This window comes from Zygotorulaspora mrakii, chromosome 1 (genome assembly GCF_013402915.1).
Source record: "Zygotorulaspora mrakii chromosome 1, complete sequence".
Taxonomy (NCBI): Eukaryota; Fungi; Ascomycota; class Saccharomycetes; order Saccharomycetales; family Saccharomycetaceae; genus Zygotorulaspora; species Zygotorulaspora mrakii.
Genome location: NC_050719.1, coordinates 1,419,909 through 1,446,785, shown reverse-complemented (window position 1 = coordinate 1,446,785; position 26,877 = coordinate 1,419,909). Strand labels below are relative to the sequence as shown.

Sequence of the window (26,877 nt, the reverse complement as noted above, 5' to 3'; positions counted from 1 at the left end):
AGCCATTTATTTTTTTGCCGTTTGTGAAGGTTCTAGCTGATCCGATTGAGGCTGTTTGATTACTTGAGTGATATTTCGTGTTGCTCGAAGCAGACCCCTCCACTGAGAATTGAAAGATCGCGGTGTGACCGGTAAGCTTTAACAGGGAGGATAAGGATGTGGTTCGTGACATTATTGGTCCTGTTTTTTGTGGTGATATGCTCACTGGCAGTGGTAAATCGGTACTTCTCCTTCAAGCTGCATAAAAACACGTTCCCTTTGACCTTGGCAGTGCTGACGGTTAACATGGTGTTGCTATTGTGCACAGCATATTTACTACCGTTAGACATTTATTATGCTGCCAAGGCCAACGCAAGTGCAGGTGAGTATGTTCCACCGGCAAATAATGGTACGAGCGGTGTGGACTCTCAGTTGTATTCGGGAATTTTGAAGAGGAATAGCAATGCGGGTAGCGATCTCCCTGTACCAATGCATGGCTTCCGTGTTGCATGGTTATTGGTTTATTGGGTTGAATTTGTCTTGTGCTGGTTCATCATGCCAGTGTTAATATCGTATTGCTCCTTGAAATATGCTTGCTCTAGACAGCGGGTCCAAGAACATGAAGGGAGTGAAAGATCCCCCATTTGGGAACGTATGGTTCAGGCGATTTATCAAAACTTCAAATTCTACTCGTTATGTGTATTGGGGTTGATCATTGGAATTGTTTATCTGGTCTCAAGTACGGGGCATGGTTTAAACGAATTTAAGCCCCTGCTTATATCATTGTCACACTTATACTCATTGAGTTATACGCTTATCCTATTATCAACAGGTTTAATTATCTTTCCAAAGAGTCTCCTATCTATTGGTCGCTCGCCGACTAATGAGGTCGTGAATAAGTTGTTTGTGGAGTTGAGTAAAACCAATGACGACATTAATGATTCACAACTTAACATGTTAGAGAATGCAGAAAGGATATTGAATTCGCGAGAAGCCAATAATGGTGACATCGTATTTAATCAGATGCTCAATGAGTGCAAGTTAGAGGTCCAAGCACTGTTGAATGAACTGGAGCTATCTATCAACCATCAAGTTTCCAACACCTTGGGAGCCTCTTCATCAGCAATTACCACTTTGACAAAATTGAATAATCATTACAACAAATTCATGACACACTATTACAACTATCTGTACAGCAAGACCTACTCTAATTCTATTATTCACACATTGGCCCAATCCCAATCTTCGAAAGTCTTCGCTTCAACGTCTTCAATTTTGAGCATGTTCAATAAAGCAACAATTTTGGGATTGGGCGTTCTATCAACTATGCTTTCAATGGCAATTGTGTTTCTAGAGATCACACCGACTAAATGGGGTCATGACTGGATTTTTAACGGTGCGCATTGGTATAGTTTGTTGTTGGAATTCATCATATTCACATATAATACTATGGTTTCATTATTTGCAATGAGCAAATTTAAATTCAATAACTTTCATTTGATTCCAAATGGCAGAAGCAATCCTACGAATGCCTTGTACTATTCATTGTATTCCAGCAGACTTTTGTTTCCTTTATGCTTCAACCTAATGGTTTTGATACCATCAAAATCGGATTCCAGTCACGATTTGATTAAGAGCAGTTTTGAAACGACATTGTATCAAAATCTAGCCGTGATACCTTTGGTAAATTTTTTGAACAAGTACTTGCCTTTTTTTTTCATCACATTCACATTGATCAGTTACAAATTCGATCTCAAACAAAAAGTCTTACTGAAAATACTAGGTGAAGAGTACTATTACCAATTCTTTGGAATGATGATGTACGAACCAGTTTCGAAAGATAACACTGTTGGGAACAATGATGCAAATCCAAATTCGCTGATACATGATGAATCGACTTTCAATAATCGTTCTCGCATGGATGAAGACTATGAGTATTCGTTGCAAGATGGCAGATACCTATTCGAAAGAGCATCAAGTAACTATGATTTAACCAGCAATCATGAGAATTCTAGCATGGATAGCGCTAGCCATGCATCATATTTATAGAATTTGATACAAAAAGTAAAATAAGAAACGTTAATGAAATATATTGAATAATTTCTGTAGCCTAGCTTATGGCAGCGGTTCGCTACTTGTGCTCAATCTGTTTAAATGCAGGTATACATCAGTACCAAAGCCCTCCATGGAGATTAGTTTCAAATCACCGCCGAAGTATCTTGCGTATAATCTACTCAACGCCAGCCCATATCCAAATCCAGCCATTGGGACCGTCAAAGGTTGCAGCGCAGACGAGCCATTCAGTTCTGAGTTCTCCTCTATAAGCTCCCGCTGACTATCATTTGGCATTGTCGTATACAAGTAGGTCCAAATAAGTGGTAAGCTCGATCTGGCTATGCCTCCACCTTCGTCGCTGATTTTCACTGTGATGTCCTCCAGCCCCTCACTAATGATGATTTTAACTTCGGGAAATTTGAGATCATATAATTCTTTATTGGGATTCTCACAGACCGTTTTCTCAACAGTTGCTCTGAGCGCATTTTTCAAAGTTTCAACAAGCATATGAATCAGATGGCCTGGTACATACATAAATTCAATATCTTTGCTCAAACATTTATCCCTGCCTAGAGGGAAACACAGAAGATTAACTTTCGGAGCATCATAAAGTCCGTAGTGCTCGCTGCAAATGAATCTGGCAGAATCAATTGCATCCTGAGCAACGTCACTGATATTCGTCTTTGTACAAATGATGCCAACATAGTCTTCTTCCTCTTCATCAGTTCCTACATTTGCGTTTCCGTTCATATTGTGCGATTTCAGAGAGGACTTCAATAGCTCCAAATGTTGTCCGATGAGCATACGTATACCGATTCTGCTAAGGTAGAAACGGTCCAAGAAGCTTTGCACTGAATCATTAACAATATTTTGCTGGCAAGTTGTCTTCCATTTGAGAACGCCTTTGGCTAAGGTAACAACAGTAGCATCGTGTCTCACTTTTATATCCTGTAAAACTCTGTAAAATTCTGAATTGAACAAGAGTATTTCCTTCGGCCAAAATTGATAAAAGTCTTTCGAATTACTACTCCATTGCTCCATGGTTATTGCTGGTAATGCCGAATAATACTTATCTGATATCCTTGATCTCTTTTCTAACCCACTGTGGATCCTTTTCCCACTATGCACATGCGGCACGATTAAACCATCATCTATGAATGTTCTGTCACGCTGTAATGACGTATTAATATCCTTTTTTTCATGGTCCAGCTCTTTGTCTTTATAAAGAAGCCTTTTCAAGTTGTGCAAAGTAGATTTCTCCTCGAAACTTTGAGGCTCCAGCTCTTCATTCAACATCTGGAACAGCATACCATGCTTTGTCGAGATATCATGACTAAAATCATGCAACTCCTTGAATGACTGTGTGTACCAGTTGCGGACCTCAATCACATCCGATATTTTGTCAAGCCCATTAGGAAGGCTCTCAAGTTCTCTGATCCTATATGCCAATCTAATCGGCAGTTCTTGTAGAATAAAGCATGAAGCTTTGAACATAACCCCAGGATTTGGATGTGCCCCAAATTGGCACATTTGTCGGAGAGAGACCGCTGTTTGCGGTAGCTCGGAAGACGCCCATATCCTTTCCAAGAGTTGACTGCTAAACCGCGCTCTACCTCCAGTCATCACTGCAACGCAATATATTACAGTTCCCTTTGATTCATCGAAATGCTTTTTGATATACCTGGCTTATATATCGCCATGTTCTGCGAATTACTTTAAATTGTACATTCCATATCTCTTCTACGGATAAAAGGAATATTTGACGCCTGATCAAAAATAACTGTAGTCATAGGCATCGAAGAAAGGAAAATGACTCGAACAAAGTTTAAATAAGTCAAAGGAAGTTTAAACAGGCTTTATAACGAGAATTTCTGGCTTTAATGCTTACGGACTATTCAAACGTTCACCTCCTTCCTTTGCTCAGAAAGGAAAACGGGTAGCTCAGTAAGGATTCCTTCTTCTCTGGTCGGCGGAATGGCTTTAGCGACGTCTGAAGGGTAGTAACTTAGCTTCTCAACGTACTGGTTCCGAACTATCTTATACAGCAGACGTCTCTTGAGGTGTATATTTGACTATAGAGTTAGTGAACAGGCTCACAGTGGCGATTCCACCCCGGACATAACACTTGGAGCATCGCACCATGCAACGATTTCATTTGATGCCGCATTACCTCTCAGAATAGCCTTTATCATTTGCACACTAGGCTATCCTAAGGGAAGAGATCCGATGAGCGATCTGTTTCCGATCTGTTTCCGATCTCAATTCCCTGGCAGAAGACCATTTTCTTGACACTAGTCCAATAGTTTCCTGATATGTTCTGTTTTGCAATAATGCCATGCATGCCACCCACGGAAACCTACAGCGTATACTTTTTCTGCCTCACGACTGCGCTGGCATTTGTCAAGCAGAATCCCTATCAAGCCGGCAAAGTTCTATTCAATTGCGATTTGGTTGCTACTGAAAGAGCTTGAAAGCTATGACACAAGCTAATCCATATGGTGCAGTATGACTGCACTCTTAAACTAACAAATGCAGAAGTAGGATAGCCTACAAAAACCATATGGCCCCATTATCGTTTCACTTTTGGTCCAAGTTTGTGATAATGTGGCCTATTGTTTTTCAAAACGAACGCTGCGCAGCAGTAGGTCTTCAATAAGATTCTGTGGGGTTAAAGGATTCAAAATAGTCAAAAAGAATGCTTCTGCTCGTTCAATTGAGAGTTAGAGGGTACTGGTATGGTATTTTTTATCAAGTGGGATGATGTGCTTGGGTTCATTTACGTTTGCGCGTGGTCTGTATCTATGTATCCCCCAGTGATCAAGAACTGGATGGAAGGGTCCTCTACGGCAATCTCGATGGATTTCGTAATACTCAATACAACTGGGTACTTCTATTTACTTGTATCATTCATTCTACAATTGAGTTTTTGGGTTCCTATAAGTGCGGCTATAATGAAAGGGGATGGAAGTGTGGAGAAGTTGATCGTTAGACCTAAAGTTACAAACTTTGATTATTGGTACTGTCTCCATGGATTCATTATGAACTGGGTGCTGGTAAGCCAGGTTATATATGGCTCTGCCCTTTGGAAGTTCAAAGTGGAATTGCACACCCGCAGGATGAAATCGATTTATCTGAAGTATTGGTTACTTTCCATCATAATATTTACTGGTTTATCAATCAAGTTTTTTCGAGAAAATGCGATAGTTGGCTGGCAGAATTCAAGAACTCTTAATTATTGCAATAATCTGTTTCTCTTGAAGATTTCGATGTCATTGGTTAAGTATATACCACAAGTACTCCATAACTATGAGAGAAAATCAATGAATGGATTCGCCATCCAAAGTGTTTTTCTGGATGTTATTGGTGGTGTGGCATCTTTGTTACAATTGGTCTGTCAGTTGAGAGAAGATAAGGGGTTCAACTATATCACATTCGTAGCGAATTTTGGAAAAATTGGTTTAGCGTTGGTAACACTTATCTTTAACTTTACGTTTATCTCGCAATGGAAATTATATGGGGAGTAGACTCCGATAATATTTGGACGTTTCGTATTTTTGGGCATCACGTTTGGGATAAGTAATAAAGTAAATATACACATACATAATTCGTTATTAGAATTGAGATCATAATAGGTTTTTAGTGAGACAAAATTTTATGAAGAGGGTAGAGAATTGCGTTGATCAGCAGTGCTCAAAGAGGTACAAGAATGAAGACGAGGGTCTCAGAGGAAAGGGAAAGGGAAAAATAGAACAATTGATTTGAATTCTACTCTTCATTTTTCGATTGGCAACGAAATTTATACTTCTTTTTTGTGATCAAAACATCTGTTAACGCATCGTCATCAACAAACCAAGACACACGACCAGCTGCCCCCTCGTTCACGATACTACTAGGTAGACCCTTTTCGGGTCTCTCCATAATCGTTTTCACTACAGGTGCCTTTGTCGCACCTTCCACAACAAACGCAATTCTATGGGAATGGCAAATGACGGGTATAGTTAGTGATATTCTATTTGATGGACCGCTAGGAGCATTCTCGACAGAAACAACCCAAGCTAACTTCTCACGTAAGTTCTCTTGAAAATTTGGAAATAAAGAAGCGATATGACCATCAGGAGCACATCCCAGCAGGCATAGATCAAACATCGGTAGCTTCACAGAGTCTCTGCCTGCAAAGCCTTTGATTAAAAGCTTTTCGTATTTGTCTGCACATTCTTGAGGATCTCCGATTAACGTCTCATCTATATGGTAAATCCTTGGCTCACCATACCGCGCTGTATCGACAAGATCGAAAATTTTTCTCTTTGCCAGACCATAATTGCTTTCCGGTGAATCAAAGGGGACCAACCGCTCATCGGCAAAGTAGATGTCCCATTTCCCCCACTGCACATCTTCCCTTTTCAACAATCCTTCATGCAGAACTTGGATCAAAGAACCACCTGAAAGTGCAATCTTGAACCTTGCCTCTTTCTCCTTCTTCAGTTTCTTATTGCTTACCGATCCAGATCTATCACGCGAACAGTTTGTCGAAGACGCATTCAGACTCTTCGTCGATGAAACCCTTGCCATATTCTTCCCATCGCCACTCAGGCCACTAGCTGATAGACTGGTATTGGAAGGCTTCTTCTCCTTGAGTTCTCTGTTCAGTGCACTATCTTGGGCATGAACCACGTGATCGGCCACAGCTTCAGCCACCCCTGTAAACTCATGAAATGCAAACACTTTGGGTACGTTCGTTGTCATCTTGGCTATCTTCGTAATTACTTCTGCTAAATGCGCTTTACGAGAACGTCTTAGATCAAAACTGCTTTTATCTACTTTGTATTTAAAAATTCCCGTAAGTCTCCTTGTATCGAAAGTTCCCTCAACTTGCTCTTTTCTTCCTTTCCTCAAAAATAATGAGTATGAAAAAAAAACCTCTGTCGCAGAGATGACACATATTTCAATGTTCAAAATGACACAGAGAATGAAGAGTAAAGAAGGCATATCGAGACTATTTAAATATTTGTAAAGCACTTTCAAGTTTTGTGTACATTTCTTCAAGCTCACCCTCGAGGGTACTAAGAACTGTAATGGCTCCTCCAGCACCAATTTGCCAATTAGCCCCGGAATTATAGCTGAACATGCATCTAATATTAACGGACCAGTCCCCATTACCGTTTGCAGACCAGTACCCTGTAACTCCACTGTATATTCCACGCACCCCGCCAAGAAGGTGACTGTTGAGCTGTGGCTCAATCTTGTCTTGCAGAAGTTCGACAGTGATCTTCTTGGGTGCGCCGGTCATTGATCCCGGAGGGAACGAGTGTCTAAGGACATCCATTCCTGTGTATGGATTCTGAGAAGACGAGAGACCATACGCTTTTACCACGCTTACCAATTGGTACACTGTCTTGTATTCTTCCACGCACATAAAATTCTCGACATGTACGTCTGGAAGCAGCTCGTACAGATCATTACGAATCAAATCCAAGATCATCAAATTCTCCCCGAACTCCTTTGGGGTTTTTAAAATTTTTGTAGCTTCTGCCAAATCTATGCTCGCTGATTTTTTGACGGTACCCTTGATGGGACGAAGCTCGCATGAATCTACGTCCCATTTGAGAAATCTCTCCGGAGACGAGCTTATTAGACATAGGGTTTGATCGTGAGATTCGCTGTCCACCAGGTCGTTGAACTCGAAAAAGCTGGCAAAGGGGGCTGGGTTCCGTAGGGCCAATGTCTGGAAAATTCTCCATGGCGAGACCTTTTGTTCTGGCGAAATTCTCGTTTGTGTTGTTAAACACATTTCATAGGAATCTCCTTTATGCATGTATCCTTGGCATAAATTGAACGCGTGAGCGTAAGCTTCTTTTGTAGGCATGGCTATCTTATAGGATATGTCCTTGGGGAGCTCGTCCTCCCAGGATAAATCGTCAAAAGAGGTGTCTTCATCAAACATCTGCAATATATCCTGAGGGAAATTGTTTGACAAGGATATGCAATACAGAATACCATGAATGTGGTCAATTACAATACTATTGTGAATGAAAACTAATTTAGCATCAGGCATTAGCACTTCAGTGGGGTCGCTATTATTGTGAACATGATATCCCATCTCATAACCAAGAGTTCCGACCAGGCCTCCTATAAAGGGAATTTCTTGATTGTTGGATATTAACTTGGGTTTCATGTATTTACCTGCGGTAATCCAAAATTGTGATTTATCCTCATCTATTACCGTTAGTGATGGTAGGAACTCACTAGAATTATTCAGCAGTTTTTCATTCAACGACTTGGTTGATATTTTGGGATCTTTCCATTTGTGAATTGTTGTCTTACTCAGGATTGAATAATGAGTCAACACGTCGGAACACTCGTTTGGCAGTGCGATAATTGACCATTCGCCCCTTTGGGCACTTACGGTAGCTGAAGTCATGATAAATTTAGATGCTGTGATTTTATCACATATTTTCAATGCAAGACTTGGTTCTTTAACCACATGGAATTTTCGAATGAATGGTGACATCTCTTTTACGTCGGTCCCTTTCACATAAATAGAACTGTGATCAATGCTATCATCCAATGTCTTCAGCAATCGTTCAAAACCAGGTTTGTTATTGAAGTAAGCCTTCTGCTTGCCGGCCATACGTTTTGTAGTTATATTCTCAACGTGTGCAATCTGTAAGAAATTCTTAACAAGTAAACCACCAAAATCTGAGCAGCAAGATTCGGGATGATACTGGACACCAAACCATGGTCTATCCTCCACTGAGGCTGCCATGAGTAGTTTACCATTTTCATCAGATGTATAGGCAAGCGGAACAATCGATGAGTTGCCTCCTTCAGACATGCAAACATGTAGGGAATGATACCTCACAGACTTGAAGGTTTCAGGGTGCCCCTCGAAAAGCGGGCTACTTGTCCCAGAGACCTCAACGGGGTATACCTGGCCATGCTTAATTGTTTCCAATTGCTTAATGCTAGCTCCCTGTGAAAGGCACATTGCCTGAAACCCAAGGCATATGCCCAAGATCGGTACATCAGCAAGCTCATCGCAGAACAAAGAGTTTATGATGCCCACATCAACAGAGCCATTCAGAGGATTCCCAGGTCCAGGACCGACAATAATACAATCGAAGTACGGTAAGTGCAAGCGTACAGCGTTTATATCTCTGAAAGTATCATTTCGAATTGTTGTCACGTGTATTCCACTGTAACCTTCAATATGTTGCCTCTCAATGAGCCTAACGACATTGTAAGTGAATGAATCATACGAGTCGATAAATAGGACATTAAAAGGAATCATTGAATACTCCCCTGGTTTATTCCGGGCCCAATCTGTCTCGTTTTGTAGAAGTTCATTGTTCAATTGTCACATTGACATTTCTGAGCCAACACTTCTAGGGCGAAAACTTGATGGACTACATAGACCCTGCAAAAAATATATATCAAAGAAGACCCTTTTAAGTAATTTCCTGGTGATTTACGATTTAATTGACCAGGATGCTGGAGGTGACTGTGAATGATAGGTTGGGTAAGAAAATAAAAGTGAAATGCCTGGAAGACGATACAGTTGGCGACTTCAAAAAAGTTCTCTCCCTGCAATTAGGGTCCCATTCTGGCAAAATCGTCCTTCAGAAAGGCGGGTCAATCCTCAAAGATCACATCACATTAGGAGATTATGAGATTCATAACGATACAAATTTGGAGCTGTATTATATGTAAGTATATAGATACTTCATTTTTATAGTGACCGTGAAGAGAAATTTATCTAGCCAAAGTATTAAAGAAAATACTCCACGCGTCTTGACGATGCTGACTTCACTTGATATGCGTCAGAGAAAATATCGACATCTGATATTGAAGTTTCGGTTGACCCTGTGTTGTTAGCGTCATCGAAATACTCGTTAATGGCGGAACCATTGGTAATAGAAGAATTAAAATTATCGTTCAACAATCTGTTCTCTGGAGCTTCTTCAAAAACGTTGAAATAGAATTCGTTTTTGCTGTACAGTTCAAGTATCGATGCTTTGTTGCCACAGCGATAGCAATAATTCGGGGCAGACCAAACAGTGGTAACTAACCCATCAAAGTAAACTTGATAACCATCGTTACATAATTGATGAGCTCGGTAAATTCTGTCCATCTGATTAAAATGAAGGAATTTCTCCACGACACATCTACCAAAGGTATAGCCTGCTCCCCTTGGAGAAATTTGAAATTGCTGCGATGATTCATGGTAAAAATTCTCTCTGTGCCCAATACTGCTAGTATCTATCTCTTCGGGATCAGACCAAACTAAATCTGCCATTGCGCCATCATGCGGAATTTCTCTAAATCTATCTATTATTTTAATCTGGTCTATAGTTTGGACATTGGGAGATAGTCCGCCGTGCACGCAGAAAATCTCATTGTCAATAATGCAGCAGAGCACTAAGTAGTCGAATATATCTGTTACATATTGCCAGACTTTTGATCCTTCTCCATACTTGTTGGAACACTCGGTGTAGAATCCGTAACTTTGGGTAATTTGGCGGGATTCATGATTTCCCCTAAGTAGATGGATTCGATTCGGATATCGCAGCTTCAAAACAACTAGGAGCATTATGGTTTCGACGCTATAAAGACCTCGGTCCACATAGTCGCCTAAGAACAAATAGTTTGTATCAGGAACTGGACCACCAATAAGGAATATCTCAAGCATGTCATGGAATTGGCCATGGATATCACCAACTACAGTAACAGGAGTCTGGATATGCACAACATTAGACTCCCTGACGAGCATCTCTTTGAGTTTGAAACATAATGCTCTTACGGTAACTTCCGGGAGCAGTTGCCCCTTGTACAACAGCTCCAAGCATTCGTCCAACTCCATAATACGATGGCCTCAACTGATATCGCACCGCCAAGGGAGTCTTATTAGTTTGATTTACACTTTATTTTTTTTACAGCAATTTTCAATCATTTTTTCACCTTGATGTCCCCTTTAACAACAAGAGGAGCGTCTTAAAGTGTTACAAGAAAATTAAAGACAAGGATTAAAAAAACTGGAAAGGAATTAAGTCGAAAAGACCTAAGCTCAGGGTTTGTAGAGTACTAAAAAGGTTCTTTAAAGATAGCTGCGACTGCTCAGGAAGATAATTGGTTCAGAAATATCCTCTGCCAGAGATTACTCACTTTTCTCTTTCAGCCTTTCAACAGCGCCAAAAGCGTAGTAAAGATCTGCATAGGAATCAAGCATCTGTGTGCAGTGTGGAAACATGCCTGAGTCTGACTATTTCAATCTCCAGTATCTCGATGATGAAAATACGTTTCAAAGTCAAAAGAAAAGTACCGCAAGACTGAGGTCATCGAGTACAAGTTCTAGAGTACCACCATACGGAAAATCAAATGGTGGCCCCATTAGTCCTGGAATACCCTCAAACTCACATCTACGATCACCAAACTCAACGCTCAATTTAATACCAAATACGTCGACTTCTAGCTCCTTCAGACTTCCTAGTAGAATACCGGGAGGTCATACACAGCAATCCCAGCCGCAGTCCGGACAGCAATCTCAACAACTACAACAAATCCAAAAGTCCATATCTGCAGGCTCTTCAGCGCACTCGAGTAGAAGGGCGTCATTGTCAGGCGCAAGCACTACGAGGCAAGCGCCGCCTCCAGGATCGCCCAGCAAGCATTGCAGACACGAGGGTACAACGGGAGGGAAAAGACATTCGTCGGTAACGTCAGATGCTACAGTAACGACTCCCACTTTGGTGATACCGCCTGAGCTGGCGTCCTTGAGCACACAAAGTACATCGGCTGTACCAACCCCGCAGCCAAATCCTACAGTGCAACACCACCCTTCAAACAATAGTAGTACAAACTTAGTCAATTCAACAGTGGCTAATGCCTATCAAATGGATACTATATCACCATCCTCCTCAACGAAGTCATCAATGAATCTTGGCAATGGATCCACTCTAAGTCTCAGATCTTATAAGAAACAGTATGTTTTAAATGAACAAGTTTATTTGGATAAGATGAAGAATAGTGCACCCGGTGATTACTATACTCGTGGAATTGCACCAGAGTCTACGAATGATGATAACGATGAACTGGAACTGGAAATGGATGATATTATTGACACAAATTCTAAGGACGATGATGACTTTGACTTCGGTACCAATTTTTTCACCGCGAGCACCGATCCGGATAACTTAGTAGCAATGAGTTCTAAATTTCTTATGCATAGACTAGAATGGTTAAGACAAACAGATCCAACGAATACGGTTGTCGAAAAAGTGTTCCAGGAATTGGATTCTAGACTATGTTCAAAATCCAATAAAGATAATGAGTTAACTATAACTTCTCTGACAACCTTATCTATGGATACGCAAGAACTTTTGACGCAGTTATCGCAGCACCCACTCATAGTTGAAAGATTTGAATGGCAGACAATGCTTGCGAATGTGCTAAGAGGTGATATCGTGACAAGCGAAAAGACAAAAATTGCCAAACAAAATAAAGGCAGTGATATAGATACTCATTTTCATGATGATATATGGCTTGAATTGAAGGCTTATATGAGTGGTAAGCCGGTAGAGAAAACAGTTAAGCAACTGAATGCCTTGAGAGAATCCACTGACGGTTTTTTTCAAGAAATTATAGAGTTCAGGTTAGATGACGAGGTTCCCGCAGATAAAGCGGAAGATTTAATAAGACCGCTGCTTAAGAAATATTATAAAGTTGTAAATTATTGGAGTAATATGAAAAAAATGCATCAAGATAAACCGATAACGAAAACTGAGGAATTTATTACACGTATTGAAGCGTTGAACAGCTGGATAAACTTCAAGTCCAATTTTGAAATGCATGTCTCATCATTGAAGCGATGGGTGGGAAACGATGAACTTGATTTAGTCAATATTTATGAGTCTAAGGAAAGTGATTACGGTAAGTTCAGAAGCACAGGTTTTTTCGCTGAACAGGTCATGAAAGAAAGGGATATTGAAACAGTTTTCCAAAGGAAAATCTTTTTTCCATTAGCACCTTGGGTTCTTGAGACGAAATTATCATTTTTGAGATATGAGCATACCATGAAGAAACTGAATCTCAATTTATCGAGCGAAAATCTTGAGTTGCTGATCATGTTTCCGATGCGTCTTTTGAAAGAAATTATTGTTGTCCGTTTGTCATATGCTCAGAGATTGCAAAATCCCACCATGATGATGATTGACCAAATGATTGACGACTTCAGCTCTTACATCCGTTTGTCAGTGCAACTGAAGTTCACAGTTACCGAATATTGTAAAGATTGGCAATTTTACGTCAGGATAGATCCAAATTTTGATAATACGGTCATCGATGCGATACGCTATTTATTCACGCTATTACATCTAAAACTTTTGGACTGCACGAAAAGATCTTTTAAAACTTTCAAAGAAGCAGATGAGCTTTACAAATACTGGGAAAAGCTGAAAAATGTTGGGCACTATATAGATGGTGCTGGGGAAATTATAGCACAAAAGTTCAATAAGTTGACTTTACGTCTAATTCATAGACTGCACTCATATCTTTTACAACAGCAGAATTCTCCCCCCAAGCTGACGAATAACACAGATCTCGAAAAATGGTTGGTACAGATCTTTGAAAATTTAGGATCAATGAAACGAAAACTAAATAGGTTTACCAACGTTTTGACGAAGGCATTTCAGAACTCTGTAAATTACAAAGTTGAGAATCATAAGCTCCTTCTTCAAAATTTAAAAGATACGGGACACTTTTTGATTTTCACAGGAGGTGATCTAGAGCAAGAGGGTATTTATTTGATTGGGAGCGCAGAACTTCTAGGATGCTCAGACGAAGAAATACTCAAAATTCTATACAACTCTGAGATTGGCTGTGATATGATACCAAAGCTTGAGATAAGAAACAGTCTCTCCCTCTATAACGCGGTTGAAAAGGGCTGGGATCCTAATACAATGATTGTTCAAGAAGTTGATTCTGAGGGTGTCTGTTATTATCACATTCATTCAGAGACATCTATGAATCATAATCATCTACGTGATTCGAATTATGGAACTGAGAATATGGATCACATATATAGGGAGTATCGTGACACGGAACAGGAAATCATTGATCTAGAAATGAAGCTGCATTCTTTAGGATATATACTGGTCTTATCCCCAGGGGAGCCTATGTTATGGGAAGGTGACATGTATAACTTATCAGATGAAAAGGTGATAAAAGCTGAAGAATTCAGATTGAAGGTTAATCAGAATACATTGATACTTTTGAATCAAGGCTCTAGTTATGCTCTGGAATATCAATCGGATAGATTCCAGCAGATAGCCGGTGATTCAGTTTCATTCATAGAAAGAAGGTGTTCATTTGAACAGGTGGAAAATGATTTGCAAAGAATCAACAAAGCGTACTTCCGATTTACTTATAGTGTTTTGAGTAATTCTCCAAAATTTATCAACAATTTCCAAAGGACATGTCCTGACAATGAGGCGCTGAATAGTGTGTTCTTATTTGCCCGTGACTTTGGTCGCAATTTTTTACGCACGAATGTAACAACGTATGACAAGAAGTCACTTATCATACTGTTGATGGTGAAACTAAGCGTTAGTTGGATTTCTTTTCTGGTGTCTGAATGCGATCCTAATGATCAAAAAACATTTCGTTGGTGTGTTCCTGCTATGGAATTTGCCATGCAAATGATAAACGGTTGGAATGTTCTCGGTCTTGATGAGGAGCAATTTTCAGCTTTGAAACAAAAAATTGCGGCATGTATGTCATTGCTAATATCACACTTTGATGTGATGGGTACAAGGTCAGGAGAGGCTGACAAGATAACTCAACAGACAAGACCCGCCATCCTCATTGAAGATGATATGGATGATATTTCAACGCTTCAAATTAACTCAGAACTTCGAATGCTGGCAATCAAAGAGCTGGAACAGAACACTAGGCGGAACCCTCACCAGATTGGGAAAGTCTTGGATGACACTGATAAAGAAAATAAATACCTTCTTTCATTGGCATCATCGATGTCAAATGTTTCGATGAGATGGAAAAAAAGAAATTTTATTGGCGGTGGTACTTTTGGTTCAGTTTATTCGGCTGTTAATCTAGATAATGGTGAGATCCTGGCTGTGAAAGAAATTAAGATTCAGGATTCGAAAACGATGGAGAAATTCTTCCCATCTATAAAAGAAGAAATGTCCGTTTTGGAAATGTTAAATCATCCGAACATTGTACAGTATTTTGGTGTTGAGGTTCACCGTGACAAGGTTAATATATTCATGGAATACTGTGAAGGTGGCTCCCTGGCAAGTCTCTTAGAACATGGTCGCATTGAAGACGAAATGGTTACTCAAGTGTACACATTGGAGCTTTTGGAGGGGTTAGCATATCTTCATCAGTCTGGCGTTGTCCACCGTGATATAAAGCCTGAGAACATATTATTGGATTATAGTGGTATAATAAAATATGTTGATTTTGGCGCTGCAAGAAAAATTGCGAAGAATGGTTCAGATACTGTAAGTGCGTCTAGAACTGTGGCAAGCAATGAAAGTTCTAGTTCTAATGAAAAAGAACCTCTAGGTGAGCCAGAAGGCCCCGCCGCTCAAGATATGATGGGAACACCCATGTACATGGCTCCAGAATCTATCACTGGATCTTCCAATAAGGGCCGTTTAGGTGCCGATGATGTCTGGTCTCTGGGATGTGTTGTTCTTGAAATGATAACCGGTAGACGACCATGGGCAAAGTTAGATAATGAGTGGGCAATCATGTATCATGTCGCAGCAGGACACACGCCACAGTTGCCTAATAAGGATGAGGTTTCGGCTGCTGGGAGGAAATTTTTACGCCGTTGTTTAATTCAAAATGCAAGTAAGAGATCGAGCGCCGTGGAGCTTTTGATGGATCCATGGATTGTACAGATTAGAGATTTAGCATTTGGAGACGTAAACCCAATCAAAACAGAGCCATTACAGGAGTTGGATGAGGTATCTTGAAAAAATAACGTCACAAACAAACGGAAGAGACTGGTTTCCTTCTGCTGAATCAAATTAAATAGCATATACTACACTGATACTTGTAATTTTAGAGTCGTTTTAGCGTAATACTAGTAACAATTACGCGCTTTGTACTTTCTATATTCTTTCACCTTTGATCTTGATTTGAAATTTTGTCCGACGGCCATGGAAAATTTTAAAGAATATATTTAAGATGAGATGCGATGAGGTATATGTGATAACAACCATAACAAATAGATTGAGGCTACCTTACTATTTTTGATATCCGAACTATCAATGTCTACTCAATTACCTCCTGCAAGTAAGAAGCAGAAAAGGGAAGCAAAAGCTCCTCGTGAAGTGGGCATCATACCGTCTGACTTACCCAATGTTTCTATACGTTTCGAAGCTCTAGATACCGGGGAAAATGTTGGAGGTTCTTTAAGAGTTCCAGGAGGCATTACTGAAAAACAGCTCGAAGAATTATTGAATCAGTTGAGTGGTACTTCGGCCGATCCCGTTCCATATACGTTCAGTTGCAGTGTGCCAGGTAAAAAAAAAAATGATCCAATTCGAACAATTGATATTGCCGATAACATATACTCATCGCTTTTAAGGCCAGGCTATAACACCACTGAAGACCAAATCACCTTGATATTCTCACCAAAAGCAGTGTTTAAGGTAAAACCTATAACGAGAAGCTCATCTGCAATTGCGGGACATGGATCCACAATTCTTTGTTCTGCCTTTGCGCCAAATACCAGCTCTAGAATGGTGACTGGCGCAGGTGACAATACTGCTCGTATTTGGGACTGTGACACTCAAACTCCAATGATTACCTTGAAGGGGCATGCAAATTGGGTCCTTTGTGTCTCTTGGTCTCCCGATGGTGCACTGGTTGCGACTGGTTCAATGGATAACACCGTAAGACTGTGGGATGCGGTGACAGGAAAGCCACATGGTGATGCTTTAAGAGGGCATTTAAAATGGATAACATCTCTAACTTGGGAACCTTTCCACATAGTAAAACCAGGTGAGAGTCCCAAATTGGCTAGTGCTTCCAAAGATGGAACCGTGAAAATCTGGGACACGACAAGAAGAGTTTGTACCCACACCCTGAGCGGGCATACGAATTCTGTGTCCTGTGTTAAATGGGGAGGGCAGGGTATGTTATATACAGGCTCACACGACAAAACTATCAGAGTCTGGGATATGAAAGCTGGGGCAAGATGTATCAATATACTCAAATCGCATGCCCATTGGGTTAACCATCTATCTTTGTCTACAGATTACGCTTTAAGAGTAGGCCCATTTGATCACACAGGTAAGAAGCCTGAAAGCCCCGAAGAAGCTAGAAATAAAGCATTAGAAAACTATGAAAAGGTCGTTAAGAAAAATGGTCAAGTTGAAGAACTGATGGTGACAGCAAGCGATGATTTTACGATGTTCCTCTGGAACCCGTTGAAGTCAAGCAAACCACTGGCGCGAATGACAGGTCACCAAAAACTGGTCAACCATGTGGCATTCAGTCCCGATGGCAGATCAATTGTCTCCGCCTCGTTCGACAATTCTATTAAATTATGGGACGGTAGAGACGGTAAATTTATTGCCACTTTCAGAGGGCACGTCGCAAGTGTGTACCAAGTGGCATGGTCTTCAGATTGCAGATTACTCGTTTCTTGCTCAAAGGATACGACTTTGAAAGTCTGGGACGTTCGAACAAAGAAGCTTTCTGTGGATTTGCCTGGTCATCAAGATGAAGTCTTCACGGTTGATTGGAGTGTCGATGGTAAACGTGTTTGCAGTGGAGGCAAGGACAAAATGGTGAGACTCTGGACTCATTGAGAATTATCAGTAGCATTCTAGATACTCCTCTATACTTGTACATTAATTATTATCGTAGTTCAAGAATTTTCACGTGATCTGAGTAATGCATTATTGGCAATGAAATTTTTGTAAATGATTGAAGCTAAAAAATCTCACACATCCTTACAAGCTGGTCGGACAACTGTATTTTGTGGAGATTACTTTTTGTTATCTGATTGCCTTGAATTGAATTGCTCTACATCATGTACCCATCAGGAAGCTCAACCGTTATACTAGGCTGTCGCTCACTGTTGCGGAGCGCCCCCAATTTATATGCCAGAAGATGCACAAGTACAATATCACCGGTTTCAAAAGCTGGTATCAAAACAACATCGGAAAAAAGTTTTAGCGTGTTTCCTCGTATTGAAGATGTGAATCCGGTTGATATTGTTGGACACAAGTCGTTCGGCTTCGGTACCTATTTCGTGAGAAGAAGCGTAACAGGAAACTTACCTGTTTATACAGATTTCAAAGCAGGAGGCAATAAAATGGTGACTGAAATAAGAAAGATTGACGGTGACATTATTCAACTGAGGAATGATATGCAGCTTGATCTACCGCATATACCAAAGGATTCCTGGAAAGTGGTCATGCAATCCAAGAAAATTGTAGTCAAAGGTGATTTCGTTCGTGATCTCAAGAGGGTGCTGCAAAAGAAGTTTTGAAACCAGCAATGTTAGTGTTGTTTCTAATGAGTAAAATGACAGAAACATATGAAATTTGTATATAGCTTATGATAAATTACCGTCTTCTAATTGAATCTATTCTCTACTTTTTCTTTCATACGTGAAAAACACGTTGCCCCTAAGAATGATCCTGTCTAGTAGATTGAATGCCTGATCTATAATGCTCACATCACTCGTGAAGCAGTCCTTCATTAATGTGAACAGGTTTGATTCCTTTTGAAAAATTTCTTCATTCAAAAATCCCATGTCGAGACCCACGTAAGTCTGAGCTGTTTGTAGAAGTTCCCAGTTGTCTGTCGTGGCATTTTCAAATGGGAAGTTCTGGCTTGATGGTTGTGCTGTGATTACATAATCAAATGAGGGCCACAATTTCTTCAATGTTTCAGGATCCTCTGTTCTGTCATAGGAAACCGCATATACATCTTGATTTAACTCGCCGAATAAGGTAGCGCCTGTCATGCAAATAGGGACGTCAAGATGGACAGTAACGTTGGTGATATTCTGGTTAATTATCATAAGATTAAAATTGCTCAAAGCCTCACCACCAGGATAATTCATGCTAGATATATAGAGAAAGCAGAAAGAGAATATTGCGGAGAACAACGGAGACAATGGAACTAAAGAGACCAGTAGAAAGTTTCTGATGCTTTTTATCTCTATATTTTCCCAAACGTATGCAGCAGCGACACTTCCTAAGAGGATAATTGATGGAATGGCGTAAACGATGAATCTCCATTCTTTATGTGGCTGAAACGATAGAACGAGAATATGAAAAAATGAACCTAAAGTGATAATTCTCATATTGGTTGGAGCAAGTTTGAATCCTAGCAAATTCAAGAGTAAGATTGTGGGTGGTATGAATAGCATTCTCAAATAATGGGTGAAATATGCAAAAAATGGTTCGACACCCCATTTGGATGAATTTCCATGGACAACATTGAAAATGAAAGAATCAACTTCAGGCATGCACCAGTATTGCCAGAAATACGAATCAATGAACAATGTAATACCCATGCCTATACCAAATCCAAGGATTCCAAATTTAACTGCCTTAAAGAATGAAATTTTTCTGTAAACAACGGAAAATAATGCCATTCCTGCACAAAATGCCAAAACTTCCAACCTAAAGATTACCGCTGTGAAAGAGGCCAGGAAAATGGCCCACTGATAGTTATCTTGTAGAATCCAACTAATTGCCACATTTGTTAAGGGTAGAGTCATAACAAAATTGGGCAATGGTCTTGACAGATAGTACATCATATGGAAGCCAGTCATGATAAATAAAGAAAACCACGTTCCCACAGTGTAGAGAAGAACCTCTGGTTTTCTGAGTGCGCCACCGCGTTTCTCATCCTGCTTGATTTGTTCTTCCTTAGCAGTTATCTCAAGCAAAGCTTGTGCGCTATTTTTCAAATATATTAAAGAAAGAGCATTGAGCAATGCAATTATTGATCTCACCAGAATTTGCGTTTGAAATTGGGTGCTCCAATTTCTGCCTTCAATTAAGCTCAGAATGGATACAAATGGTCTAGCTATAGTGGAAATTATCAAGGGACCTACGAATGTCCTTGGAACAGCACCTGGAAAAACGAAGTGGTCGTAAGGCTGTAAATTCCATATCCCGTAATTCAAAATATCATGGATTGCCTGAATTGTGAAGCTTTCTTCCACCTTTGTAAATGGTGCTCGGTACAAATAGATTATGGCCACAGCTAGAAAAGCACTATCTAGATAAGAAAACCGCATTCTACCTTGTTTCACTGGAAGATTACAACACTACGGAGTAAAAGCCAATGGATTTTCATATTATCAAAACTCCTTTTATAACTTTTCTAGTATGAAAGCATGTTTTTTTGACTTTTTAAAGGCTCAATTCCGAAGTTGGAAAATTTCAGTAGTGAAGGGGAATGAAATGAGTTCGGGTACGAAGATTACATTGTGAGGAAATGCCTGCTCTCAAGAACTTCAAACATGACCAAGATGAAGATGGAGAATTGCCTTGTCTTATTACGGGTGAGGAGGAGAATCTGAAAGAACTTTTGAGTAATGTTAAGGTTGATGGAGGAGTTAATATGGTTAGCACAGATAAAGTGTCGAGAGTGAATTTCCAGCAGGAAAATGAAGAGCTGGAATCCATAAATGAATCTTTCAAGATTCCAGTCACCATCATTACCGGCTATCTGGGATCAGGCAAGTCTACTCTACTTGAGATGATTGCCTTGAAAGGTAGCGACAAAAAGATTGCAGTCATTCTTAATGAATTTGGAGAGTCTAGCGAAATTGAGAAAGCAATGACTATTCGCAATGGTTCTGCAGCATATGAAGAATGGTTAGATCTAGGAAATGGGTGCTTATGTTGCTCCTTACAAAATATAGGTGTCAAAGCGATTGAAAACATGATAAAAAGATCACCCGGCAAGATTGATTATATCTTATTGGAAACATCTGGAATCGCTGATCCAGCGCCTATAGCCAAGATGTTTTGGCAAGATGAGGGATTGAACAGCAGTGTATATATCGATGGCATCATTACAGTGTTGGACTCGGAACATATATTAAGATGTTTAGAGGATTCTCCGGATAGCCAATGGCATGGTGAAAATGTAGCAGCAGGTGATGGCTTAACGATCGCACATTTTCAACTTGCAATGGCAGATCGCATACTCATTAATAAATTTGATAAAATAGAACATGATTCAGGTAGAATTAAACTGCTGGAAGACAAAGTACGTAGTATTAACGCAGAGGCACCAATTTTCTTCACGAAGTATGGGGAACTTGGATTAGATAATCTCCTAGATCTCCATGCATATGATTCCAAAGATGTACTTTCCCTGCAGCTAAAAACGAAACCAGCAATTCACGACCATAGAATGACCACAGTAACGCTGGACTTTAGACCGCTTACGGACAAAAATGAATATGAAACCTTTATGAGAAAGTTCATCCAGCCATTGCTATGGAAATCTTTTGGTGCCTCGCAAGAAAGCTTATTCAGAAGTGGGAGAATGCAAGAAGACAATTGGGAAATACAAAGAACGAAAGGGCTCATACTCATCCACAGTGACGACACCAAACGATTCGATGTTAAAATATTGCAAGGGGTAAGAGATACTTATGATGTATTTCCTGGTGAGCTATCACCTAAAATGACATCATGCAAATTAGTACTTATTGGAAAGTATCTGGGCAAAGAAGACTTAGAAAGTCTACTTAAAGAAAGTATAAAATGAAAATTCCAACGATATTAAAAAATTTTACATTTCCAAAGTCTGAATTACCAGATTCAACTCACTCATGTCTCATAGAGACGATTTTGGAAGATTTTGGGAGAATAAACCTTCTATATTTAGCTAATAGATATATCCCACAAAGAGAGATTATTCCAAACATGACATTTCTCAATGGATTAGCAAGCTGTTGAAGCTTGATATCATCCATTTCTTGTTTTTCGGTATTACCTTTCTTCAGGATAGATTTAAAATTAACACCCTCCGCAATTTCTCCTCTGTTGAAACGATTGAGTTTCTCAATATAATTCGATTGTAAAAGGTCCTTATTCCCCAAAGTGAGTTCGTCAATTGTAACATATTTTATCATAACATCATTAAGAGGCTTGCCACTTTCATCAGTTGGGACATATTGGACTTTATCAATCAGCCATTCCAATCCAGAGACAACTTGGCCGAAGACTACATTTTTCATATCAAACTCGGATGCCGGTGCAACATCTGTGGTAATGAAAAATTCTGAACCTTGAGTATTTGGGCCCTTATTATACATAGATAATCTGCCTGGTCTATCATGCTTCAGCAAAAAATTCTCATCTGGCCAATTGTGCCCATATATTGATAATGGCATATGCCTTTCAAAAACATCTCCACCTTGAATCAGTTTATTTTTAATGATTTTATGCAAGAGACTCTCTTTGAAAGTTGCAAAATGAATCTCTTCAGGGTCACCATTTTCGTACGCAAATCTCATTCCCACACATAGTGCGGCAAAGTTTTGGACAGTCTTGGGTGTATTGGTACCGAAGAGCTCAATGGTAATCTCCTCATTTTCCGTTTTAGCTTCTACCTGATCATAGTATTCGATTGTCATAAGCACGCGGTGCGTAACAGGTGGGTCTGGAGAGTAAATATTTTCCAAATCTAAATCCTTCGATGTGATCTTTCCGCCAACTGGTGACCCTTTAGCCAAAAGAGCCAGCATGGAATACCAGAAGACACATAGCAACGATGTAAAAAAACGCTTTGCTGCCATTGTTGAGTTCAATTCTTGTTCCTGTTCAAGCAGCCGACCTTTTGCGATAAAACAACCGCGAGACGTGTATCTTATACCCACCTACCGTGCTTTTTCCTCTTTGTCCGACATCACGAGTCCCTTCTTTTCAAAACTTCACCGGCCCTGAACTCTTGCGCCCGAATCACATGACATCAAATAATTACCCGTTGCGCAAAAGAATATAGCCAGGTAGCTCAGTCAAACCCGATGCCCAGACCCGATGACCAATTCCGCTAACCAGTTAAGCATAGCCCGCTTTTGTATTTTGCCGTGTCATCTCCGCCTAGAGGTGAGTTTCCCAGGTGTCTCCATCAACCCTGCCGTACATGCCAAATCCTTTCGTTGCTTTCTGAATACACTTACAAGCGCTCTCATCCATAGAACCCCAAGCCAAGATGGCACCGCTTAGAAGAGTTACTTTTATGGCATCCACATACTGCCAGATTAGCCAGTCATTTTATGGGGCGAGCTGTCTTATCCATGGCTGCAGGATCGAATTCTGGTCTCTCGCTTGGAATCTTTTCCCACAGCGTGTTGTTTGTCATTGTTAAACCCCAATGCGATGCACTTCTTGTCACGATTAAGGTGGCAAGCAGTTCGTTAGATTGTATATGCCTCTTTCATATTTTTTTTTTTAACCGCCGATGTCTGCTTCACAATCCACGTTCCATTTCCATGAGTATCAAGGTGCTTTATGCTATTCCTATGTATCACAACCGAGCGAAAGCAATCAAGGGATAGTTGGAGCCTCATGAAACTCCATTGTTCCGCCAGGTTCGAACAGAGTGGGGGGAGTTGAAGTGGGAGAGGAGGCAGGCAAGTGTACCAAGAAAGTAAGATCTGGCTTATTGGTCAAAACTTGCGTAACTAAAAAGGTAATTATGAACTGATCTAATAAAATATCCATTTCTGTAAAAAAATAGCCCCAATTACAGAACAATTAAACTTCCAGAGGTGCCTGTGTGTGTGCCTGATTGAGACTTTTAGGAATGCTCTTTTAGGTAAATCGGGACAAATGGGACATTTTAGCCGCCGAAAGAGATTTACAGAGGAGGTGACGAATCTGGAAATGACAAAGCGTGTGTAATCCTCTAGCTGGTCTAATAGTAATTGTTACCTATTCGGTTAACGAACAAGAGGGTGTGATATGGGGTTTTATTGGAGATTTGTAATTGCTGCTCATTATCACCGTTTATAGTATATGTTTGTTGAAGAAAGACTGAAAGCAACTTTTTACATTGATCAGTAGTAACCTTCTGAATTGACAGGAACAGCGTCATTCAGTGGAAAAAGGAGGGGACGGGAGGATGAAAATAATATATAAGCACGGCATGCAGGGCATGCAGGGCAGACCTGGACCGCTCTTGCTGTTAAATGTATACCAGAATGGACCGCTCGCGTTCTTAAGTGCCACAAAACAAAAAAAATGACGGCAAATGCTAATTTTTGTATGAGAATTGAATGCTGTGTGATACGTGTCTTAGTTGTCACGTCTCCATACAGCCTTTTATGATTGGACGAGGAGACATGATTTGGTCACGTTTCTATTCTGCGCTGGGGTACCTGTAGATAAGAAACCGATACAAAATAGATAGATAGAATAAAGCGAAAGGGTAGATGTAGATTCGGAAGACGAATAGAAGCTTTCCACAGAAATAAATGCCATCTAGTGAAGAAATTGGCACCGACAGGTTTGGTTCAGGGGTTCACAAACGGAGACGAAATAAATTCAAGGGTAAACGGGCCGCTCGTGCCTGTGACACATGTCGGAGGTTAAAGACCCGATGCATCCTTTCACCTGTTCCCAATGAATTTTATTGCTTGCGATGCGAATCGTTAGGTATTCGTTGCTCTTTTCAAGACATGGTAGACCCTGAAAATGATGTAGACGGTTCAAACTACGGGCACCAGTATAATGAACCTTCGGGACCACATGAGTCAGATGCTAATGCTGTAAAGATGCTTATTAAACATGGCTACGGGTCTCAGGATGTAGAAATAACTTCGAAGCTATTGCATTCGATTAATAATAATGTACTGAAAGTCTTGCATATATTAAAGGAAAACGAGGGTGCTCACGAAATAGACGTACAGCGCATATCTCAAAACAACAGAAAGTTTTTGGCGGATCAGGTTCAGGCACAGGTTTCTGTACCTGATCTGGCTTCAAACTCCAATCAGAATGTGGCACCCGTTGAAGCAGTTAAAATGCTGGCATCGCTTTCTGCACCACCACCACGGACTAATTCTGGGATGAATGAGATGATTCAAGGAGAGTCATCATCGTATCTTTCATCGTCTTTATACCTTACAGAACAACGTCATACTTTACCATTCCTAACTAGTCCATTTACATTGTTATCGCAGATTGTATCGAAGGAAAATTTACCAATATCGGTGAGAAAGTTATATGATCATAGTTTCCAAAACTATGACTTGGAACCCATCGATGACATTATATCTTTAAATCTAATAACTGTGCAAGAAGCCATTTGTTTAGTGAGCGACTTTAGAGATAGATATGGCGCTTGGTGTTCATTACCACCAGCAATCGATACAGAGCAGCTGTTAGATAGTCTGAGGAAAAAAGGGAGTTCTTTACTCATAGTTACTATGTGCGTGTTGGCATTGAGATATACACCTACACAATATGATTTGAAGACAAGAGTTTACAAAAACCTGTTATTCAAGTTGAAAGCAGATCTCGAATATTCATTGAAATATTTACCACAATCTACAGAATTTTTGCAAGCTATTGTCATTTTGTCATTATATGCGTCATCATTTAGTAGTGACATTTTGTCCATGGATGCGTGGTATATTTCGGGAATTGGCTTACAGCAATATTTAACTGCAAATGTTCATGATGCATTACTTGCTGGCTCTCAAATGGTTTCAAATAAGTCTTCGAACCCTCAAAATTCCAATAACAATATTTCACAGCAACCTTTTTTCTTTGGCTTGAAGTATGACAATTATACCAATCAACATTCAAGGGATGACGAAGCGAGAGATGACGAAGCATCACTTCTATCAGGTGAGAGCGATGAGAATAAGAGTTTCATGTCGTTCAGATTGTGGAACCATCTATGTATGGTACATATCACGCATAGCATATATTCGGGTCGAATGTGTGTTATTGATGAAGTGAGATTCGACCTCTCTCGTAGAATCTTAGAGCTTCCAAATGCGACTAATTTTGACGGAAGAATGGTTGGAGAGATTGCATTACATTTGATTCTCTATATCTTTATGCAAAAATGCAATCAAGGTACCAATAGTTCATCTTCTGATTCTATGGATGCATTGGAGAGCGTTCAAGAAGACTTGAATGACTGGCTAGAGGAGTGGAGCTATCTGTTCACTCAACCAATCACACAGTTTTTGGAGTTTGCATATCATTATGGCTATACGATGATTTGGTATACGTGGTATCATCGCATATATAGACTCAAGAAAGCTGAAGATGAAACCGGGTGGGACAAGCAACAGAAAGCTGCCTTCAGTAAAAAGGAGCCCTCGGAAAGGATACATATTGGAGATTACCTAAATGGTAAATATCCAATTGAATCAGTCATCGGTGCAATGCCATTGAACATTCGAATAGACTTCCTCAATCACAGTCATAAGGCATTGAAAAATTTAATAAAAACTGATTTTGCTACTTTTCAATATCTATCAGATCAATTAATTTTTGCAGGTGTTTTATGTTCACTTCTATGTATTGCCGTTTTGCACAATGTGAACTCCGTCGGCAACGAATTAGTGGACACTGATGCGGTGTTGTCCGATATCAAATCCTTGTCATTACGATTGCAACAGATAAGAAATGGAGAGTTGAAAAGTTTTTGGGTGGAAGAAGTGGATCTCAAAATCCCAAGTGTCATCTTACAATATCACAAGGCCATTGAAAGCTATATGCAGGAGAAATTTCCTTCATAGGAATTCACTTGATGTGAGACCCGATTTAAAGTCCCTGAGTATCCCGTAGAAGGGAAAAAAGATAGATA

The 26,877-nt window shown here is 40.1% G+C and overlaps 14 protein-coding genes across 14 annotated transcripts; 8 read left to right on the top strand and 6 right to left on the bottom strand.

Moving 5' to 3' along the window:
* Positions 1-156: 156 nt before the first annotated feature.
* Positions 157-2,028, top strand: HG535_0A07520 (uncharacterized protein; the record flags this gene model as incomplete). Its single annotated transcript, XM_037286643.1, has 1 exon — positions 157-2,028. The coding sequence occupies one exon, from the start codon at positions 157-159 to the stop codon at positions 2,026-2,028; it is 1,872 nt and encodes a 623-aa protein (XP_037142538.1).
* Positions 2,029-2,094: 66 nt separating this feature from the next.
* HG535_0A07510 (PDK/BCKDK family protein kinase) lies at positions 2,095-3,657 on the bottom strand (the record flags this gene model as incomplete). Its single annotated transcript, XM_037286642.1, has 1 exon — positions 2,095-3,657. One exon carries the CDS (start codon positions 3,655-3,657, stop codon positions 2,095-2,097), a length of 1,563 nt encoding a protein of 520 aa, XP_037142537.1.
* Positions 3,658-4,769: 1,112 nt separating this feature from the next.
* Positions 4,770-5,558, top strand: ERS1 (cystinosin-like protein ERS1; the record flags this gene model as incomplete). Its single annotated transcript, XM_037286641.1, has 1 exon — positions 4,770-5,558. One exon carries the CDS (start codon positions 4,770-4,772, stop codon positions 5,556-5,558), a length of 789 nt encoding a protein of 262 aa, XP_037142536.1.
* A 241-nt stretch (positions 5,559-5,799) lies between these two features.
* On the bottom strand, positions 5,800-6,777 carry SOL1 (Sol1p; the record flags this gene model as incomplete). The annotated part of the gene is made up of 1 exon (XM_037286640.1): positions 5,800-6,777. The coding sequence occupies one exon, from the start codon at positions 6,775-6,777 to the stop codon at positions 5,800-5,802; it is 978 nt and encodes a 325-aa protein (XP_037142535.1).
* A 250-nt stretch (positions 6,778-7,027) lies between these two features.
* On the bottom strand, positions 7,028-9,322 carry ABZ1 (4-amino-4-deoxychorismate synthase; the record flags this gene model as incomplete). Its single annotated transcript, XM_037286639.1, has 1 exon — positions 7,028-9,322. One exon carries the CDS (start codon positions 9,320-9,322, stop codon positions 7,028-7,030), a length of 2,295 nt encoding a protein of 764 aa, XP_037142534.1.
* Positions 9,323-9,519: 197 nt separating this feature from the next.
* On the top strand, positions 9,520-9,741 carry HUB1 (ubiquitin-like protein HUB1; the record flags this gene model as incomplete). The annotated part of the gene is made up of 1 exon (XM_037286638.1): positions 9,520-9,741. The coding sequence occupies one exon, from the start codon at positions 9,520-9,522 to the stop codon at positions 9,739-9,741; it is 222 nt and encodes a 73-aa protein (XP_037142533.1).
* A 58-nt stretch (positions 9,742-9,799) lies between these two features.
* PPG1 (putative serine/threonine-protein kinase PPG1) lies at positions 9,800-10,891 on the bottom strand (the record flags this gene model as incomplete). The annotated part of the gene is made up of 1 exon (XM_037286637.1): positions 9,800-10,891. One exon carries the CDS (start codon positions 10,889-10,891, stop codon positions 9,800-9,802), a length of 1,092 nt encoding a protein of 363 aa, XP_037142532.1.
* Positions 10,892-11,276: 385 nt separating this feature from the next.
* SSK2 (mitogen-activated protein kinase kinase kinase SSK2) lies at positions 11,277-16,028 on the top strand (the record flags this gene model as incomplete). The annotated part of the gene is made up of 1 exon (XM_037286636.1): positions 11,277-16,028. The coding sequence occupies one exon, from the start codon at positions 11,277-11,279 to the stop codon at positions 16,026-16,028; it is 4,752 nt and encodes a 1,583-aa protein (XP_037142531.1).
* Positions 16,029-16,325: 297 nt separating this feature from the next.
* RSA4 (Rsa4p) lies at positions 16,326-17,873 on the top strand (the record flags this gene model as incomplete). The annotated part of the gene is made up of 1 exon (XM_037286635.1): positions 16,326-17,873. One exon carries the CDS (start codon positions 16,326-16,328, stop codon positions 17,871-17,873), a length of 1,548 nt encoding a protein of 515 aa, XP_037142530.1.
* A 224-nt stretch (positions 17,874-18,097) lies between these two features.
* IMG2 (mitochondrial 54S ribosomal protein mL49) lies at positions 18,098-18,559 on the top strand (the record flags this gene model as incomplete). Its single annotated transcript, XM_037286634.1, has 1 exon — positions 18,098-18,559. The coding sequence occupies one exon, from the start codon at positions 18,098-18,100 to the stop codon at positions 18,557-18,559; it is 462 nt and encodes a 153-aa protein (XP_037142529.1).
* A 96-nt stretch (positions 18,560-18,655) lies between these two features.
* On the bottom strand, positions 18,656-20,326 carry ALG12 (dolichyl-P-Man:Man(7)GlcNAc(2)-PP-dolichol alpha-1,6-mannosyltransferase; the record flags this gene model as incomplete). Its single annotated transcript, XM_037286633.1, has 1 exon — positions 18,656-20,326. One exon carries the CDS (start codon positions 20,324-20,326, stop codon positions 18,656-18,658), a length of 1,671 nt encoding a protein of 556 aa, XP_037142528.1.
* Positions 20,327-20,526: 200 nt separating this feature from the next.
* ZNG1 (GTP-dependent zinc transferase) lies at positions 20,527-21,813 on the top strand (the record flags this gene model as incomplete). Its single annotated transcript, XM_037286632.1, has 1 exon — positions 20,527-21,813. One exon carries the CDS (start codon positions 20,527-20,529, stop codon positions 21,811-21,813), a length of 1,287 nt encoding a protein of 428 aa, XP_037142527.1.
* Positions 21,814-21,871: 58 nt separating this feature from the next.
* Positions 21,872-22,846, bottom strand: HG535_0A07400 (uncharacterized protein; the record flags this gene model as incomplete). Its single annotated transcript, XM_037286631.1, has 1 exon — positions 21,872-22,846. One exon carries the CDS (start codon positions 22,844-22,846, stop codon positions 21,872-21,874), a length of 975 nt encoding a protein of 324 aa, XP_037142526.1.
* Positions 22,847-24,526: 1,680 nt separating this feature from the next.
* On the top strand, positions 24,527-26,809 carry HG535_0A07390 (Zn(II)2Cys6 transcription factor domain-containing protein; the record flags this gene model as incomplete). The annotated part of the gene is made up of 1 exon (XM_037286630.1): positions 24,527-26,809. The coding sequence occupies one exon, from the start codon at positions 24,527-24,529 to the stop codon at positions 26,807-26,809; it is 2,283 nt and encodes a 760-aa protein (XP_037142525.1).
* Positions 26,810-26,877: the final 68 nt, after the last annotated feature.